Source organism: Podarcis muralis, chromosome 13 (assembly GCF_964188315.1).
Source record: "Podarcis muralis chromosome 13, rPodMur119.hap1.1, whole genome shotgun sequence".
Lineage (NCBI taxonomy): Eukaryota > Metazoa > Chordata > Lepidosauria > Squamata > Lacertidae > Podarcis > Podarcis muralis.
The window spans coordinates 37,964,582-37,982,495 of record NC_135667.1 but is presented as its reverse complement, the minus strand read 5'-3'; the positions used below and the strand labels follow the sequence as shown (position 1 = coordinate 37,982,495).

The 17,914-nt window shown below is 48.8% G+C and overlaps 1 protein-coding gene across 1 annotated transcript in view; it reads right to left on the bottom strand.

The window, feature by feature from the left end:
• The window catches only part of MYBPC2 (myosin binding protein C2), a 67,737-nt gene that overhangs the window by 8,408 nt on the left and 41,415 nt on the right, over window positions 1–17,914 (bottom strand). Inside the window, exons 18-24 of the mRNA XM_028702318.2 lie at window positions 14,589–14,748; window positions 14,379–14,483; window positions 12,817–13,005; window positions 10,957–11,091; window positions 9,968–10,135; window positions 7,538–7,626; window positions 6,073–6,268 (exon numbers count right to left, since the gene is read on the bottom strand). Coding sequence (XP_028558151.2) covers window positions 6,073–6,268; window positions 7,538–7,626; window positions 9,968–10,135; window positions 10,957–11,091; window positions 12,817–13,005; window positions 14,379–14,483; window positions 14,589–14,748 — 1,042 coding nt within the window. The remainder of the gene's footprint in view (window positions 1–6,072; window positions 6,269–7,537; window positions 7,627–9,967; window positions 10,136–10,956; window positions 11,092–12,816; window positions 13,006–14,378; window positions 14,484–14,588; window positions 14,749–17,914) is intronic.

Here is a 17,914-nt window from a genome sequence, read left to right as displayed (position 1 = left end):
TGATATTTTATTCCGCTTCCTTCCCTCCCACTCCCCTTTTTATGACAATTACCCACTCTGGGATCCCACAACTAATTCTCCCCTGGTCTCCTCGCTGGCTCAAATAGTAATAATTTAGCCAGCTCGCCCTGGTGATCATCTAATGTTTATTGGATGGATTGATTTTTGAATTCTGAATTTATTGTTGTTCATGTTTTATACTGCATTTTATGCTGTTTTTTGTTGCATCAATTAAGTGTTTTAAATTTGTTGTTAGCTGCCCTGAGCCCAGTTTTCTGAACCGGGAAGGGCGGGGTATAAATAAAAAATTGTTGTTGTTGTTGTTGTTGTTGTTGTTATTAAATGGGGATAGCATGAGTGAATCATTGAACCCATCTTCTGTAACCTGCTAAAATGCTGCCAGCAGGCTTTGGGGCAAAAGTCCAGAGCTCCACTCAGCAGACCAAGCAAATCCAGCGAGGCCTGCTTGTCACATTTCAAAGTTAAGTAGATAATACACAATATCATCTCAAGAGGGGAGCCCGTTAAGAATGGTAAGACAATAGCCTGAAATGACCCAAAGGCTGAAGTGTCATTGCACCCCTGGCTGAAAGAGATGCAGGAAGCAGCTAATTCAATACATGGTAGATACATGCAACACAAACACAGAGAGACCCAGCCCTGACCGCTGGCCCTGGGAAGGTGGGGTGGGGTGGGCCGGAGGGCAGATTTGCGGCTAGCACCTTCTCCAGCGTGCTCTGCTTTCAAAGGCAGATTCTCAGAAGGCTCTTGGAAGATGCTAAATTTCACTTCAAACATTCCGCCAGCCAAATCGGGATTAGAGGAGGCGGCTGATCAGAAAGTGGCCGTGTCTGGGGAGGGCGAGGGAGGGGGGCCTTTTTTCGGCGGTGTCGGGAGAGGTGACATCTGGCTTAAACCATCAGGGGGAAGCTTAAATATAGAATGGAAGAACATGATCTCTCTCCCCTCTTACCGTGGGGGAAGGGTGGGAGCTGATAAGAGATGGTGACACAGGCAGAGAGGGACGAGAAGGGGGTGGAGAAGGGGTACCAGGCACCAAGGAGGTCAGGATGGGGGGGCGGGGCGAGGGGGGGTAAGAGAGAAGTTGTGGACACCAAGTTTGTCTCCCAATGGAAGGGGGAGAATTAAAAGGTAAAGAGACCCCTGACCATTAGGTCCAGTCGTGGCTGACTCTGGGGTTGCGGCGCTCATCTCACTTTACTGGCCGAGGGAGCCGGTGTACAGCTTCCGAGTCATGTGGCCAGGATGACTAAGCCGCTTCTGGCGAACCAGAGCAGCGCACGGAAACGCCGTTTACCTTCCCGCCGGAGCGGTACCTATTTATCTACTTGCACTTTGACGTGCTTTCGAACTGCTAGGTTGGCAGGAGCTAGGACAGAGCAACGGAAGCTCACCCCGTCGCGGGGATTCGAACTGCTTACCTTCTGATCAGCAAGTCCTAGGCTCTGTGGTTTAACCCACAGGTCCACCTGTCCACACTATGGCCATACTACGCTGAACACGCCCGATCTCGTCTGATCTCGGAAGCTAAGCAGGGTCAGGCCTGGTTAGTACTTGGATGGGGGAAAATTAGGGATGGACAAATCAGTCCATTTCAGTTGAGTTTCTCTTTCCTCTGAATTCTTTTGCATGATTCCACATCAGTGTGCGGAGGCGGGTGGGTGTGAAAACACGAAGTTCTCATGAAATTTCATCTGCTTTTTAGTGCAAATGCCTCCTAATACACACATTTTTGTATGCCATTTTGCCTGATTTTTGAAAAGCGATTTCTCCTAGTATCATGCATTTTTTTCTAGCACAAGGTTTGACCCTTTTGGAACTGATTGAATCACAGAATGGTAGAACTGGAAGGGAGCCTGAGGGTCATCTAGTCCAACCCCTCTTGCAATGCAGGAATATGCAGCTGCCCCATACAGGGATCAAACCTGCAACCTTGGTGTTAGCAAAACCACGCTCTTAACCAACGGAGCTACCCAGGCTTTATTATGGTGCGGCTTTATTATGTACATGGCTAAAAATTAAAACAGAAGACACCCCTCACATTAGGCAGGGAAATGGTTAACATAAAATGTTTATCGCCTTCTATACAAATGGTAGTTTGGGGGTAAGAACTTATTGTGTTCTTTAGATGTTATATTGCTTTTATTGCCCAGCTTCTGGGTTAGGGTGGGATATTTCATTACTTATCTGTATTGTGCTGCAGTATGTTGAAAGAATTTAATTTCAAAAACACCTTTTTGAATGTTATTTTCACTTACGTATGCATTTGCTTCACCCTAGCACAGACATTGTTTTCCCAGTAGCGATGTATGGAAGTGAGAGCTGGACCATAAAGAAGGCTGATCGCCGAAAAATTGATGCTTTTGAATTATGGTGCTAGAGGAGACTCTTGAGAGTCCCATGGACTGCAAGAAGATCAAACCTATCCATTCTTAAAGAAATCAGCCCTGAGTGCTCAGTGGAAGGACAGAGCCTGAAGCTGAGGCTCCAATATTTTGGCCACCTCATGAGAAGAGAAAACACCCTGGAAAAGCCCCTGATGTTGGGAAAGATGGAGGGCACAAGGAGAAGGGGACGACAGAAGACGAGATGGTTGGACAGTGTTCTCGAAGCTACCAGCATGAGTTTGACCAAACTGCGGGAGGCAGTGGAAGACAGGAGTGCCTGGCGTGCTCTGATCCCTGGGGTCCTGAAGAGTCGGACACGACTAAACGACTAAACAACAACAACAAAGCGCAGACATTTTTGTACACATTCCTTGGCAGGAGAGCTACACTGCAAAATGCGGGAAAGTGTGGGTTTTTGAAGGACGGCCGTGTTTCGGTTTGTGCATTGTTTCGGAATGGGGTCTGTTGGGATGTTTGCTTTTAAATGCAAACTGGATCCAATTATTTTCTCCTCTCCCTAGACAGAACCCCAGTGGGGCAGAGGCCAGGAGGCAGCTGCCAGCCCAGCCAGACGAGGAGGTGCCTTGCTTCCATGGGTAGCATCTTCTGAGGTCGCTGCGCAGCTGGCTGAAGGCTGCCTAGTGCCCTGCCAACCCTCCTGTCTCTCTCGCAGGCCTGGGAGTTGAGAGCATCTCAGTCTCCCACGGGGAGAGAGGAGACTGATGGAGCAGGCCTGGATTAAAGCTTGTTAACAATTTAGCAGCTGCAGCAAGAAGGAAGGGGGAAGAGAGGGGGGAGAACAGAGACTGCGCCCACCCCTTGCCAGGCCATCTTCCAGCCGCCCTGGGACAGCAGAGCTGAAGCGAAGGAAACTCTCGCCTCTGGGCTTTGGGTTTAGGGCCACTGGTTGCCTGCACCTCTTGCCTTTCAGGAATAATAATAATAATAATTTATTATTTATACCCCGCCCATCTGGCTGGGTTTCCCCAGCCACTCTGGGCGGCTTCCAACACAATATTAAAATAAAGTACCGTATTTTTCGCACCATAGGACGCACTTTTTCCCTCCTAAAAAGCAAGGGAAAATGTGTGTGCGTCCTATGGAGCGAATGCAGGCTTTCGCTGAAGCCTGGAGAGTGAGAGGGGTCGGTGCGCACCGACCCCTCTCGCTCTCCAGGCTTCAGGAAGCTATCCGCTAGCCGTGGGAGACCCAGCTCTCCCACGGCTAGCGGAGCGCTGCATTAATCCCGAAGCTTGGGGCGCGCGGAGCTCAGCGCGCCCCAAGCTTCTGGGTGCCGGCAAGGTCTCACTAGCCCTGGGAGAGCCCCGCGACGTTGCGGGGCTCTCCCAGGGCTAGCGAAGCGCCGCGCTAATCCCGAAGCTTGGGGCACGCGGAGCTCAGCGTGCCCCAAGCTTCTGGGTGCCGGCAAGGTCTCGCTAGCCCTGGGAGAGCCCCGCGACGTTGCGGGGCTCTCCCAGGGCTAGCGAAGCGCCGCGCTAATCCCGAAGCTTGGGGCGCGCGGAGCTCAGCGCGCCCCAAGCTTCTGGGTGCCGGCAAGGTCTCGCTAGCCCTGGGAGAGCCCCGCGACGTTGCGGGGCTCTCCCAGGGCTAGCGAAGCGCCGCGCTAATCCCGAAGCTTGGGGCTTCGGGATTAGCGCTCCGCTAGCCGTGTCTAGGCTGCGGATAGCAGCCTGCTTCCCGGAGCGCCGGGCGCCCTGAAAGCAGAGCTCCAGGCGCTTCGGGAACACATCCGCAGCGTGGGGAGCCTTGCAGGAATTCCCCACAGGGCTCCCCACGCTGCGGATAGCAGCCTGCTGCCTGGCGGGTGGGGCGCCCTGAAGCAGAGCGCCCCTCGCGCCAGGCATACATCCGCAGAGTGGGGAGGCTTGCAGGAGTTCCCCACAGGGCTCTTCACGCTGCGGATAGCAGCCTGCTGCCTGGCGGGTGGGGCGCCCTGAAGCAGAGCTCCCCGCCCGCCGGACAGACATCGGCCAGCCCCACAAGCTTGGGGACAGCAGGGAGGCGCAGCGCCACTATCCTGCTGTTCCTCGACCTGGTTCGGTTTCCCTGACCTGCTTTTGGGGGGGAAATAAAGGGGAAAATTTTTTCCTTTATTTCCCCCCCAAAAAACTAGGTGCGTCCTATGGTCCGGTGCGTCCAATCGTGCGAAAAATACGGTAATGCATCAAACATTAAAAGCTTCCCTAAACAGGGCTGCCTTCAGATGTCATCTAAAAGTCTGGTAGTTGTTGTTCTCCTTGACATCTGGTGGGAGGGCGTTCCACAGGGCGGGTGCCACTACCGAGAAGGCCCTCTGCCTGGTTCGCTGTAACTTGGCTTCTCGCAGTGAGGGAAGATTATAATGGAATAGTAAAGACCAGCTCGGCCCCACTCATTGGCCAGATAAGGGAAGAGCAGAACAGCTGTTCGAATGCTTGCTTCCCTCTTCCCTCCCTGCTCCTTTCGCCAGTCGATTGTGAGCCTGTGGGCAGGAGCTGGCTCCACACATTTATAGCACATGGCTTTCCCCTGAGGAATCCTGGGAACTGCCATTTTGCTCCCCATCATCTTTTAACAAACCACAGTCCCCAGGAGGTGTTGAAGTCATGGGGTTTACTTGTACGGTGTGCACACACTCAGCTACCACCTTCCTTTTTAATGTCTGCACAACACTTAGAAAATGTATGGCCTTTTGTAAGTGTTTCTTCATCTCCCTCTCTGACTACCTGCACCAAGGAGAGAGTGGACCTCACCAAAGACAAAATTAAGATTCTCTGTTACAAGATTCGTGCATTGAGACGGGGGGGGGGGGGGGTGTTGAACTAGACCAGTGGTTCCCAAGTAGCTAAGCACCCCTTGTTTTTCAAAAGCCAAACCGTGGACCCCTTACTTTTGAAAATTTTGATATCTCTACGATATCATTAGACCTTTAAAGCCCTAAACAGCCTCAGCCCAGTATACCTGAAGGAGCGGCCCCAACCCTGTCGTTCAGCCCTGACACTGAGGTCCAGCTCCAAGGGCATTCTGGCAGTTCCTCCCCTGCGAGAAGTGAGGTTACAGGGAACCAGGCAGAGGGCCTTCTCAGTAGTGGTGCCCGCCCTGTGGAACGCCCTCCCATCAGATTTCAAGGAAATTAACAACTATCTGACATATAGAAGACATCCGAAGGCAGCCCTGTTTAGGAAAGTTTTTAATGTTTGATGTTTTATCACTTTTTATATTATTATTAATATTCTGTTGGGAGCAGCCCAGAGTGGCTGGGGAAGCCCAGCCAGATGGGCAGTGTATAAATAAAGAATAGTTGTTGTTGTTGTTGTTGTTGTTGTTGTTGTTGTTGTTGTTGTTTTATGGTAGTTTTTGTTACGTGAATGGTGTCATGGACCCCTTGGGTGGGTTACGCAGGCCCTCTGGGGTCTGTGGACCAACAATTTGGGTACCACCGAAACAGACGCTGATTGATTGACGGAACTAGATGACCGCCAATGTCCTTTTGGCTCTAAAATCACATGATTCTAAGAGAACTCGAGACGACACACACACATCCACCTCTACACAGTCTCCCCCATATTCAGCTGCCCCGGATGCCCCCATTATTAGCTTTTTTTAAAAATGTAAATTTGCTGTTGCAACAATGAAATCTCAAAGGAAGGCCGGTCCTCCTTACCAACAACCCGGATCTTGATGACAGCCTTGTCCTCCATGTTTTCAATCTTAACCGAGAGTTCGTAGAAGCCCGAGTGGTGCCGTTGAGCTTTGCGTATGAAAAGGATGGTGTCCAAGTCGGAGGTGCGGACGTTGATCTCTTTGGGGTCCAGAGGCTTCCCATCCTTTGACCAGGTGACTACAGGGCGGGGTTTACCCTAGAGATGATCAAATGCTTGGCATTGCCACAGAGGCCTTCATTCTAGCGGCATCCCTTCCACCCGCCCTGCCCCACTTCTCCCCACATTTTGCTCCAGAGCTGGAAGTTTTTCCCAGCTGAGTTCTCGGTTGGCGCATGAATAGTTTTATGTAGGCATAGGCCAACTCGGCCCTCCAGATGTTTTGGGACTACAACTCCCATCACCCCTAGCTAACAGGACCAGTGGTCAGGGATGATGGGAGTTGTAGTCCCAAAACATCTGGAGGGCCGAGTTTGCCTATGCCTGGTTTTATGTGTCTAAAAATCAATAAATAAAAGGAAGTTGTGTTTGTCCATAAGGGGAGGAAATTCAAAACCTACAGCTGGCAAACCTTTTACAGTTGTCCCTTCGAAGTCAAATGGAATCCGTTCTGGAAGTCCGTTTTGACTTCCAAAACATTCGAAAACCAAAGTACGGTTTCTGATTGGCTGCAGGAAGTTCCTGCAGGAAGCCACAGAAACCCCGTTGGACGTTCAGGTTCCGAAGAACATTTGAAAACCAGAAACCCCCTCCTAGGTTTGCGGTGTTCAGGAGGCAAAACGTCTGAGTACCAAGGCGTTCGGGTTCCAAGGTGCGGCTGTTATTAGGAGTGCCAACTAAACGGCACCTAAAAAATTAGTTACTTTCAGTTTTCTCCTGCACTCTTCATCGAGGAAAGAAACCACCAAAATATGAGGAAAATAAACTGGCAGGATGTTGTAGGCATACATTCTGCATTTGGGCTTGGTCCCGAATTCGAGACCGCAGGGAGAATGAGTCTGCAAACGCTGCAGTTGGATGGAATACTCCTAGGATGCTGGGATGTGGAGGTTCTGGCTGTTTTCCAAAAACAACGTTTTTCAGTTGCTTGGGGCAACCTTCCTTTGGTAGGAAGGTTTGCAGGCTAACGGGGCTGACGTTTCCTCAGTGGGAGATCATGGTTGGGAAGTATCTGGGGAGCTTTCAGAGGTTAGCCATCAAAGCTCAGAGGAGAGTTTTGACAAACCTAGACATAGCACTGAGAGGAAGGGCTGACAGAAAGACTGTGTAGGTAAGTGTTTGTTTGTTTGTTTGTTTGTTTGTTTGTTTGTTTGTTTGTTTGTTTACTTGAAATTGTGATGGGAACATGAAGCATGATGCAGAACCTGGATGAGAAAGGGCTTCATGTGAAACTTCAAACCTCCCTCAATGTTCTTCTGGGTAAACGTGAATTCCAGGGTGGGTGGAACCCCAAAGCCAGCTGCTCACCTGGAATGGGATCACCAAGTTGACCTGTTCTCCAACTCTCCTGATGTACGTCGTCCGGAGATGGCGAGGAAGACGGATCTTGGGCTGCTCTGTAAGGCGAGAGAGAAATAAGTGGGTTGGCTTGGAGGGAAATGGAGGACACCAGCAGGAAAGGCAGGGGTGGAATAAGAGGGAGGGAAGAATGGGAGTTGTAGGCACCTAGGTAAAGGTACCCCTGCCCGTACAGGCCAGTCGTGTCCGACTCTAGGGTTGTGTGCCCATCTCACTCTAGAGGCCGGGGGCCAGCGCTGTCCGGAGACACTTCCGGGTCACGTGGCCAGCGTGACGAGGCTGCTCTGGCGAGCCAGCACTAGCGCAGCACACGGAAACGCCGTTTACCTTCCCGCTATAAAGCGGTACCTATTTATCTACTTGCACTTAGGGGTGCTTTCGAACTGCTAGGTGGGCAGGAGCTGGGACCGAAAGACGGGAGCTCACCCCGCTGCGGGGATTCGAACCGCCGACCATACAATCGGCAAGTCCTAGGCACTGAGGTTTTACCCACAGCGCCACCCGCGTCTCGCGTTTCTAGCACCCGCGTAGGCACCTAGCCTATAAATAATAATAATAATAATTTTATTATTTATAACCCCACCCATCTGACCAGCATACTCCTGGCACCAACTTAATATTTAGGAGGAGGACTAGGTGTAGAAGCCAAGCAAGAGGTCCTGGTCCCAATTAGACACCTCTACTCATTCCAAATCAATGTGGGGGGGGGGGATTAAATTATAAGCCCACCAATGTCAGACAAATATAGTGCAGGGGCAAAATATCACCTCTTATTTGCATCAAGCCTTATCGCTTCAGCAGCTGCTTTCAAAAAGAAAATAAGGAGTGGGCTGAAATCAGGAGGTGCAAGGGCCCCGATCCATATTGGGGCCACAGTGTGGGTAAAGTCCCTCTCCCACCACATCCACCAGGGGTCCTGATCTGGATTGTACCCCTTCACACCAGCAGTTTATATTTAAAAACCACTTGCGCAGCTGCTGATGGTGTGAATGGTGTAAAGGCGCCATTTATTTATTGAAAACGTTTGTACGGCTGCTGATGGCATGAATGGTGTGTAGTGTCTAGTTTGGGCCTCGGAGAGACCAGAAACTTCACAGCCTTTAGCCTTAGGGGGCTAATAAATTAAAGGCTAGATCGGAAAGCAGGTTCTTTGGTCAATGGCAGAGCACGGGTAAGGAAAGACAAACGAACCTCACGGGGCAGGGAACTCCACACACTGGAGGTCACCACAGAAAAGGTCCTGCTGCGTGGCCTTACTTACCACACCTCAGAAGTTACCAGGGTTGCATATAGAAATATGTTCCTAATTCAAGAACCTCAGAGGACAGGCAAGTTCATATGGGAGGAGGTAATCCTCTACAATTTGAATTCCTAATCCATTTAGGACTATAAGGAACACATATAGGGCTTTAATGGTGTGGTAAACAGAGACATTACTAAGTATATAAAGGATGCAGGGCACAAGCGCATGACTCAAATTTGCATGAAATTTGCATAAGGTGGCAGGTGGTTGGGATCCAGACTTTCCAAAGTCAATTTAGGCACACATTGGGTTGGATCTAGATTAATGCGTCACACTTAAGAGCAGACCTACTGAAATAAATGGGATGACTTTAAGACAACTAAGTTAAATCTTACTGATTTCAGTGGGTATATATTGAGTATAACCGCCCCTTTACCTGGGAGTAGGCCCTGTTGAATTCAATAGGACTTACTTCTCATCAGGCATGGTTAGGATTGTGCTGTAAGTCTAGACTCAAATCCTCCAGTGTTTTAAGTTTATAATTTGGCAACGTCCTTTGGCATTCCAGCCTTAAATCCAGTTCTCCCTATTTCTGCAGCAATTTGCGGTTTTTAAATCCTCACCAAAATTCTTCAGCATTTCAGTTTGAATTTCTCCTACTAAACACATTTACATGTTACCCCCCCCCCCTTTTTTGCAAGCCATTTCTCCTAATTCTTGTATACTATTTTCATGGCTATAATAACTTTCATGCACACTTTCACCTAACATGTGCGTTTTGTAAACTGTGGTAGGAGAATCGCATTGCAAAATATGGCTAAGTACGAATTCCGAAGGATGGCTGCACGTCAGTTCTTATTTTGTTTTGGAAACTGCAAATTTGACAGATCCACCTCTAAATGCCAACGGAATCAAGTTTCTCCCCTCCTCCTAATTCCTAGCGACTTGGAGCAACAAGCACATCTAGCCCACGGACATCTTCTCAGTCTGGCTCTCCAAGAACCTTTGGAGGAGTGAAACTAGAAGCTCTTGTATGTTCTGCCTCTGCAGGCTCCCTTTAGAAGGCAGCAAGGCCCAGGGGTAGGGACATTGAGGGAGCTCAGGATTCACAGCTCAAGAAATACAACTTGACTCACGGACAATCTCTCGGATAGTGACCGGCTGCGCAAGGGTGGCGGGTAAACTCTTGCCAGCGATGTTGACTGCAATGACCCGGAACAAAAGCTTCTCCCCTGTAGGAAGTCCCTTAGCGGTGTAGCCACAGCGTTCGACCAGCTCTGTGTTGGCAGCTACCCATTCGTCGGCTGGGAGCAGAGAACACAAGGTTAGAAGGTAAAAGGTGTTGGAAGACAGGAGCGAGCCAGCAATAAATCACACTGTGTAAGTTGGAGTTAACTCTTTATTAGCAAAAAGAAACAGCATGTGCACAGGAGTGCCAGGCCTAATAAGCCCAGCAACTGACGTCTGGTAGGTCTTGCCTCCATGAAGCAGTTGCTGAGATTGAAGGTCCTTCCCTCCCCACAGCTCTCTAAGCCCCCTTCTTTTCAGGGCTTTCTGAGACTGTGCCTATGTGAAGCTAACTTATCCTCCACCCTTTTCATGCCTCTCCTGGTTCTGGGAGACACATGGGGAGGGGATATTGTAACAGCAGGAGGGGAAGACACCCATGCCTCTTCACCAGCCAGAGTCATCTCTGCCTCTTGGCCTCCCTCCTCTCCTGCCTCTGATTCTGGAATTCTCTCTGCTACAGACTCTGCCAACTCATTGAGCCCTGTTGCCCCTTCAGCTTCTGACACCTCCTCCACCCAGTCTTCTCCCTCTGACCACCTCAACATCATCCCACCACCAACCCCAGGCTCTGAGTCCTTTCCACTGCTGAACAGCTCTTCCTGACGTTTAGCTGGAACCTCCTTTCTTGTAACTTGAAGCCATTGATTCGGGTCCTACCATCCAGAGTAGCAGAAAAGAAGCCCAGTCCATCTTCCATGTGACCGCCCTTTAGATATCTGAAGATGGCTACCATATCTCCTCTCAATCTTCTCTTATCCAGGCCAAACATAACCCTACTCCCTCAACCATTCCTCAATAGGCTCGGTTTCCAGACCCTTGACCCCCTGATACTCACTTCCTTCCTTGCACCACTCAATGAGGTAGCCATCAATACCCCCTGCACCAATCCGGTCTGGAGCACGCCACTTCAAAGTGGCCGTGGTGTCTGTTACATCCTCCAGGGTGAGGTGGAGTGGCTCACTAGTGGGGGCTGAAGGAGGAGGGAGGAAGCAGAAGAGCAATTACACATATGCACAAACATAACATTGGTCTCTCGCCTACACTGACAAATCCACAACTTCCAGTTGGTCTCAAATGCCGAGAGCCTGCCATTTTGTACCTTTTGTCAATGCCTTCTCCTTCTCCTTCTTCTTTTTAAAATGTAGTATAAACACTGACAACTGGGAAACACTGGCCTGTGAGCGCTCCAATTGGAGAACAGCCTTTACCAAAGGCGTCATGGGCTTTGAAGACACTCAAACTCAGGACAAAAGTGAGAAACACGCTAAGATGAAGGCACGCTTGGCAAACCCTCACCGTGATCAACTCCCGCCTGGAAACCAATGTCCCCACTGTGGAAGGATGTGTGGATCCAGAATTGGCCTCCACAGTCACTTACTGACTCATTGTTAAAACCGTGTTTATGGAAGACAATCATACTCAAGCTACAAGTGATCGCCAAAGAAGGAGAAGAAGAAGATTATACTCCCCTAGTTTTCAAAGATACTCATGGCATCATAAAATGCAAAGGACAAAATGATAATAAAATATATTGGGGGGTTTATTATTAATATTTTATTGAAAAGTTTTCAGTTATAAAGAAATAAAGTGATACAAAAGATGGGGAGGAAAGAAAAAGTCACAAAAATATGTAGAGAAAAAATATGTGAATAGATACCAAAAAATACCCTAACGCCATACATTTGTTTATAAATCTGATATTATTATCCTAATACATATGTAAATTTTAATAATAAAATATAGAGCGATCCCTTGAAAAATCACCAATATTGACATCAAAACCAGGCCCCTACAATGACATCAAGAACAGCCAGTGAAATTAAGGCATCAAATAATTACCAGCAGAAAAGAGAACAGCCAGGTAAAAGTATTTTTGAACAGCCATGTTTTTACTAGCTGCTTCAAGCAATGTGGGGAAAGGGCCTAGTGCACCACACTTGGCAAGGCACTGAACAGGCTGGGTGCCACAACTAAAAAGGCCCTGGCCCTGGTAACCACCAGCTGGGGTAAAACAATCTGCCAATTACAGTTCTCTCAATTTCTCATTTTTGGTTCTCCACATTTTGCAGCAATTTGTGATTTGTTTTATTTTTAAACCCTCCTAAAAATCCACCAGCATTTCAGTGCAAATTTTTCTCCTAACATACACATTTTCATATGCAGTTTGGACTAACATACACATTTTTACAAGCAACGTAATGCATTTGTGTATGTTATTTTCACCAGTGCGTTCATTTTTATGCCCACTGCCCCCTAATATATACCCTTTTGTAAACACTTTTTGGCTGCTGAGCTGCACAGCAAAATGAAGATAAGCGCGAATTTCAGAGGATAACTGTGTTTTTCGGTTCGTATATTGTTTCGCAAAGTGTGAATTTGATATTCAGCTTCAAAACGAGACCCAAATCAAATTTCTCCTCCATCCCTACCGCCAGCTAACTTCCTTTTCTCACTCTGCAGGCGAGAGAAGGAGGGGCAAGACACCCAGCGGCGCAGCAATAAAATTGCTAGCACCCCTGCAAAGCTAAGCAGGGCCCAGTATGATTTCACTCACCTAAGGCAGGAAGAAGGGATTATTTGGCTTTTACCCAACACACTTTATCATTACTCCATGGCCTCCACATTTCATACTCTTGTCTCTTTCCATCTCTTTATCAATAGCACCCTCCCCCATAAACACACAAAATTTACTCACCGATAGGCATGAAAGGTTTGGTATTCAAGCTGGGCTGAGAGACTCCGATTGCGTTGACGGCAAAGACTCGCATCTCATACAGCACCCCCTCAATCATCTTGGTGGACTCATAGGTTGTTTCGGTGAAAACGTCGAAATTCAGCTTCATCCAACGCATGCTTCCTTTCTTCTTGCGCTCTATCAGGTACCCTGAGGCAGAAAGGGGGGAAATGAGGTCAACGGGAGGAGATACCAGCTCTCCAGAGATTGTCCACAGAATGGAAGGTGGCAGGATCCCCAAGGACGTGCTCTATGGGGAGCTGGCTTCGGGAACTGGGAACCAGGCCAACTCTTGAGTTCCAAAGGTGTCTGCAAACATGAAGGCTGGCAACATCATTCTTGAGGGTGTTCACAGTGTCTGGAGATACATAGGCAGCCAGGTTGGGCATCCACAGCAGTGACCAGAGGAGGAATGACCGCTGGGAGTAGCACAGAGAGAAGAAACACCATGGTGCATCTGCAGAAGCACAACCGGACGCCTTTATCTGCCCCAGCCGCAACAAAACATGTCTCTCCCATATCAATCTCTACAGCAGACGCTGTAACCTTCCAACACTTCACCACCAAAAATGCACTCCTCCATCGTTTCCCTGCCAACAACAACTGTCCCCACAGACAAGGGATCCCCAGTGATCCAGCAATGCCATGGGTACATAGCTGGCAACTGTTCCCTTTTTTAAAGGGAAATTCCCTTATTCCGAATGGGATTCCTCACAAGAAAAGGGAAAAGTTGACAGCTATACATGGGTAGGCAAACTAAGGCCCGGGGGATGTATCCGGCCCAATCACCTTCTAAATCCAGCCCACGGACGGTCTGTGAATCAGCGTGTTTTTACATGAGTAGAATGTGTGCTTTTATTTAAAATGCATCTCTGGGTTATTTGTGGGGCATAGGAATTTGTTCATTCCCCCCCCCCCCATATAGTCCGGCCCCCCACAAGGTCTGAGGGACAGTGGACCGGCCTCCTGCTGAAAAAGTTTGCTGACCCCTAAGCTATGCCACCTCAGGTTCATTTGCAGGTAAGATTCAGAAGAACTTTATGCTACTGAGAAGAACTATACAAGGCAATGGAGTTGTGAAATCGAATTAGCCAATTTCACTCCCAAGGGGGAAAGAACCCAAACCAAAAATGCAAATGCTTTTGAATAGGCACGTGAAAGAGTGATTGATGGAGGAGGACACATAACCATTAAAAAAAATGATTTTGAAAAGAAGGGACATGTCCTTGTAATCCGTGATGATGCACACACCCATTTTAAAGGTATAATAATAATAATAGGTATGGGCACTCATCTGAATAAGAGGGATGTGCACATATCCTGAACACACAGAAACACTAATAATAATAATAATAATAATAATAATAATAATAATAATAATGTGACCTGACCAATGGCGAGTGAGGGTTTGTTACTCCCCAACCAGGCATGTGAAGGGCATAAATGTTTTTTGATTGTTATAGCCACAGTATCATAGCAATATGCACAATTTGTACGCCGCCCTATACCCCCAGGTCTCTTACCAGTCACAGGCATGCCGCCGTCGTATTTGGGCACATCCCACACCAAAATGGCCCAGTCCTCTCCCACCGAAGTGATGCGCACGGATTCCGGAGGATCGGGGACGTCTGCCAAAGACATGGGGCAATGGGAGTAAGATGGGAACAGTGGGACGGCAGGCCAGCCAGGACTAAAAGACCTGCCCCGCAATTGCAGCCAGCCAGGTTACTCACCCACCACCTTGATATTGAGGGTCGCTATGTCCTCCCCCACCGGATTGGTCACCTTGATGGTGTAGCTCCCTTCGTCTGAGCGCTCGGCACTCTCTATCACGAAACTGCTCAGCTCGTTCCTCTCCTCTATACGGACCCGGCCTTCCTTCTCTGCAAAGACCTGAGGAGTATGGGGGAGCAAGCCAAGATGAGTCAAGCAGAGAAGTATGCATAACCTCCAATGAAAATAAAGGTAAAGGTAAAGGTACCCCTGCCCGTACGGGCCAGTCTTGCCACACTCTAGGGTTGTGCGCCCATCTCACTCAAGAGGCCGGGGGCCAGCGCTGTCCGCAGACACTTCCGGGTCACGTGGCCAGCGTGACAAAGCTGCATCTGGCGAGCCAGCGCAGCACACGGAAACGCTGTTTACCTTCCCGCCAGTAAGCGGTCCCTATTTATCTACTTGCACCCAGGGGTGCTTTCGAACTGCTAGGTTGGCAGGCGCTGGGACCGAGCAACGGGAACGCACCCCGCCGCAGGGATTCGAACCGCCAACCTTTTGATCGGCAAGCCCTAGGCGCTGAGGCTTTTACCCACAGCGCCACCCGCATCCCATTCCAATGAAAATAGGGACACCCTAAACAGTAGTAGTAGTAGTAAAAATAAAAAATATATTTTTGACAATCATTTTTATTAATTTTCAATTACAATAATCCAATGGTAGCCTCATTATAACAACGCCAAATCACAATGCAATTACAGTGGTACCTAGGGTTACATACACTTCAGGTTACAGACGCTTCAGGTTACAGACTCCGCTAACCCAGAAATAGTGCTTCAGGTTAAGAACTTTGCTTCAGGATGAGAACAGAAATCGTGCTCCGGCGGCACGGCGGCAGCAGGAGCCCCACTAGCTAAAGTGGTGCTTCAGGTTAAGAACTGTTTCAGGTTAAGTACGGACCTCTGGAACGAATTAAGTACTGAACCCGAGGTACCACTGTACTAATCTCAAACATTCATATGCCAAATTATATAATTTAGGTGGCCTCCCGCGTGCCAGAATTGATGGTTTGATAATTTGCTTTGTTTCTGCGTTCCAAGATATCTTATTCCTCTCAATTCCGTTCCATTCAAAATAACCATCCCTTATATAACAACTGCAATATTAACGACATCCATTCGTCTTGACACATTAAATGATTTACAAACTTATAGGTGAAGCTATAGCCTTATTCCTCCTGTGTGTGACAATTATTCTGTCCGTGGTGTTCCTTCCTGTCCTTGTAAAATGTTATGTCTATCTTTTTCCAGCCAATACTTCCATCATGCCTTGGGCGGAGCTAATATCCCTAATAATAAGAATAAGAATACCCCTGCCCATCTGACTGGGTTGCCCCAGCCACTCTGAGCGGCTTCCAACTTAGAGAAAAACAGAATAAAACATTGGAGGTTGTGCCCTCTCCTTTTTTGGAGGTTTTTAAGCATAGGCTGAATGGCCATCCGTCATGGATGCTTTAGTTGAGATTCCTGTATCACAGAGGGTTGGGCTAGAGGAGACTTCCAACTTCCCAATTCTATGATTAAACATTTTAAAAACAGGGCTGATTTCAGATTTCTTCTAAAGATTGTATAGTTACTTAGCGCCTTGGCTCGGTGGGTCCATAAGCCTACAACATTTCTCCAACGAAAATAGGGACGTCCTAAGGACGCGGGTGGCGCTGTGGGTAAAAGCCTCAGCGCCTAGGGCTTGCCGATCGAAAGGTCGGCAGTTCGAATCCCCGCGGCGGGGTGCGCTCCCACTGCTCGGTCCCAGCGCCTGCCAACCTAGCAGTTCGAAAGCACCCCCGGGTGCAAGTAGATAAATAGGGACCGCTTACTAGCGGGAAGGTAAACAGCGTTTCCGTGTGCGGCTCTGGCTCGCCAGAGCAGCGATGTCACGCTGGCCACGTGACCCGGAAGTGTCTCCGGACAGCGCTGGCCCCCGGCTTCTAGAGTAAGATGGGCGCACAACCCTAGAGTCTGTCAAGACTGGCCAGTACGGGCAGGGGTACCTTTACCTTTACCTTTAAGGAAAAGCAGGACACTCTGGGATCATGGGCATAGCCAAGATGGGAGCAGGGGAGCAGCTGTCCCCCATCAAATAAAACAATAGAACTAACTGACCAATCACGTCAGTTCTGCCCGCTCCCCAACAGAAGTCCTGCCCGCCCCTCCATAACAAAAATCCTAGCTACGTCCACGTCTGGGATCAAATCAGAAACAGGGATGGCTTCTGTAAATCCGGGACTGTCCCTGGAAAATAGGGGCAACTGGAGAGTCTGAATAAGCTGCACAGTGCAGAGTAGGGGGCACTAGGGATGAGTATATGAACCCAAGGCGGCAGGACCCCCACAAAGGTTTGGAAGAGGGGCAGTGGGGAAACACCGGAGAACAACTAATGACGTGGAACACATCTGCCACTAATTCACTAGGATTGTGTCAATGTTGTTGATGCATCCTTCTGCCTTGGGAGACAATGAAGAAGTGCCCCTTTGAGGCTGAAGTCAAAGTGTTGGAAGGTTGCCTCAGTGACATGCTATAGAACACATGCTTAAAGAGTAAATAGTAAGTGTGCAAGTAGGACTAGACAAGTTTTTTGCTGCCAGCTTGAGAGATTTCAGAGCTCCATCTGGTACACAGGCTGAGACCCTACCTGCCCACAGACTGTCTCACCAGAGTGGTGCATGCTCTAGTTATCTCCCGCTTGGACTACTGCAATGTGCTCTATGTGGGGCTACCTTTGAAGGTGACCCGGAAACTACAACTAATCCAGAATGCGGCAGCTAGACTGGTGACTGGGAGTGGCCGCCGAGACCACATAACACCCATCCTGAAAGATCCACATTGGCTCCCGGTACATTTCTGGGCACAATGCAAAGTGTTGGTGCTGACCTTTAAAGTCCTAAACGGCCTCGGTCCAGTATACCTGAAGGAGCGTCTCCACCCCTGTCGTTCAGCCAGGAAAACTGAGCTCCACCTCCGAGGGCCTTCTGGCGATTCCCTCCCTGGGAGAAGTGAAGCTACAGGGAACCAGGCAGAGGGCCTTCTCGGTAGTGGCACCCACCCTGTGGAACGCCTTCCCATCCGATGTCAAGGAAATAAGCAACTATCTGACTTTTAGAAACAATTTTAGAAAGCAACTATCTGACTTTTAGAAGACATCTGAAGGCAGCCCTGTTTAGGGAAGTTTTTAATGTTTGAAGTTTTATTGTGTTTTTAACATTCTGTTGGGAGACGCCCAGAGTGGCTGGGGAAGCCCAAACAGATGAGAGGGGTATAAATAATAAATTGTTGTTGTTGTTGTTGTT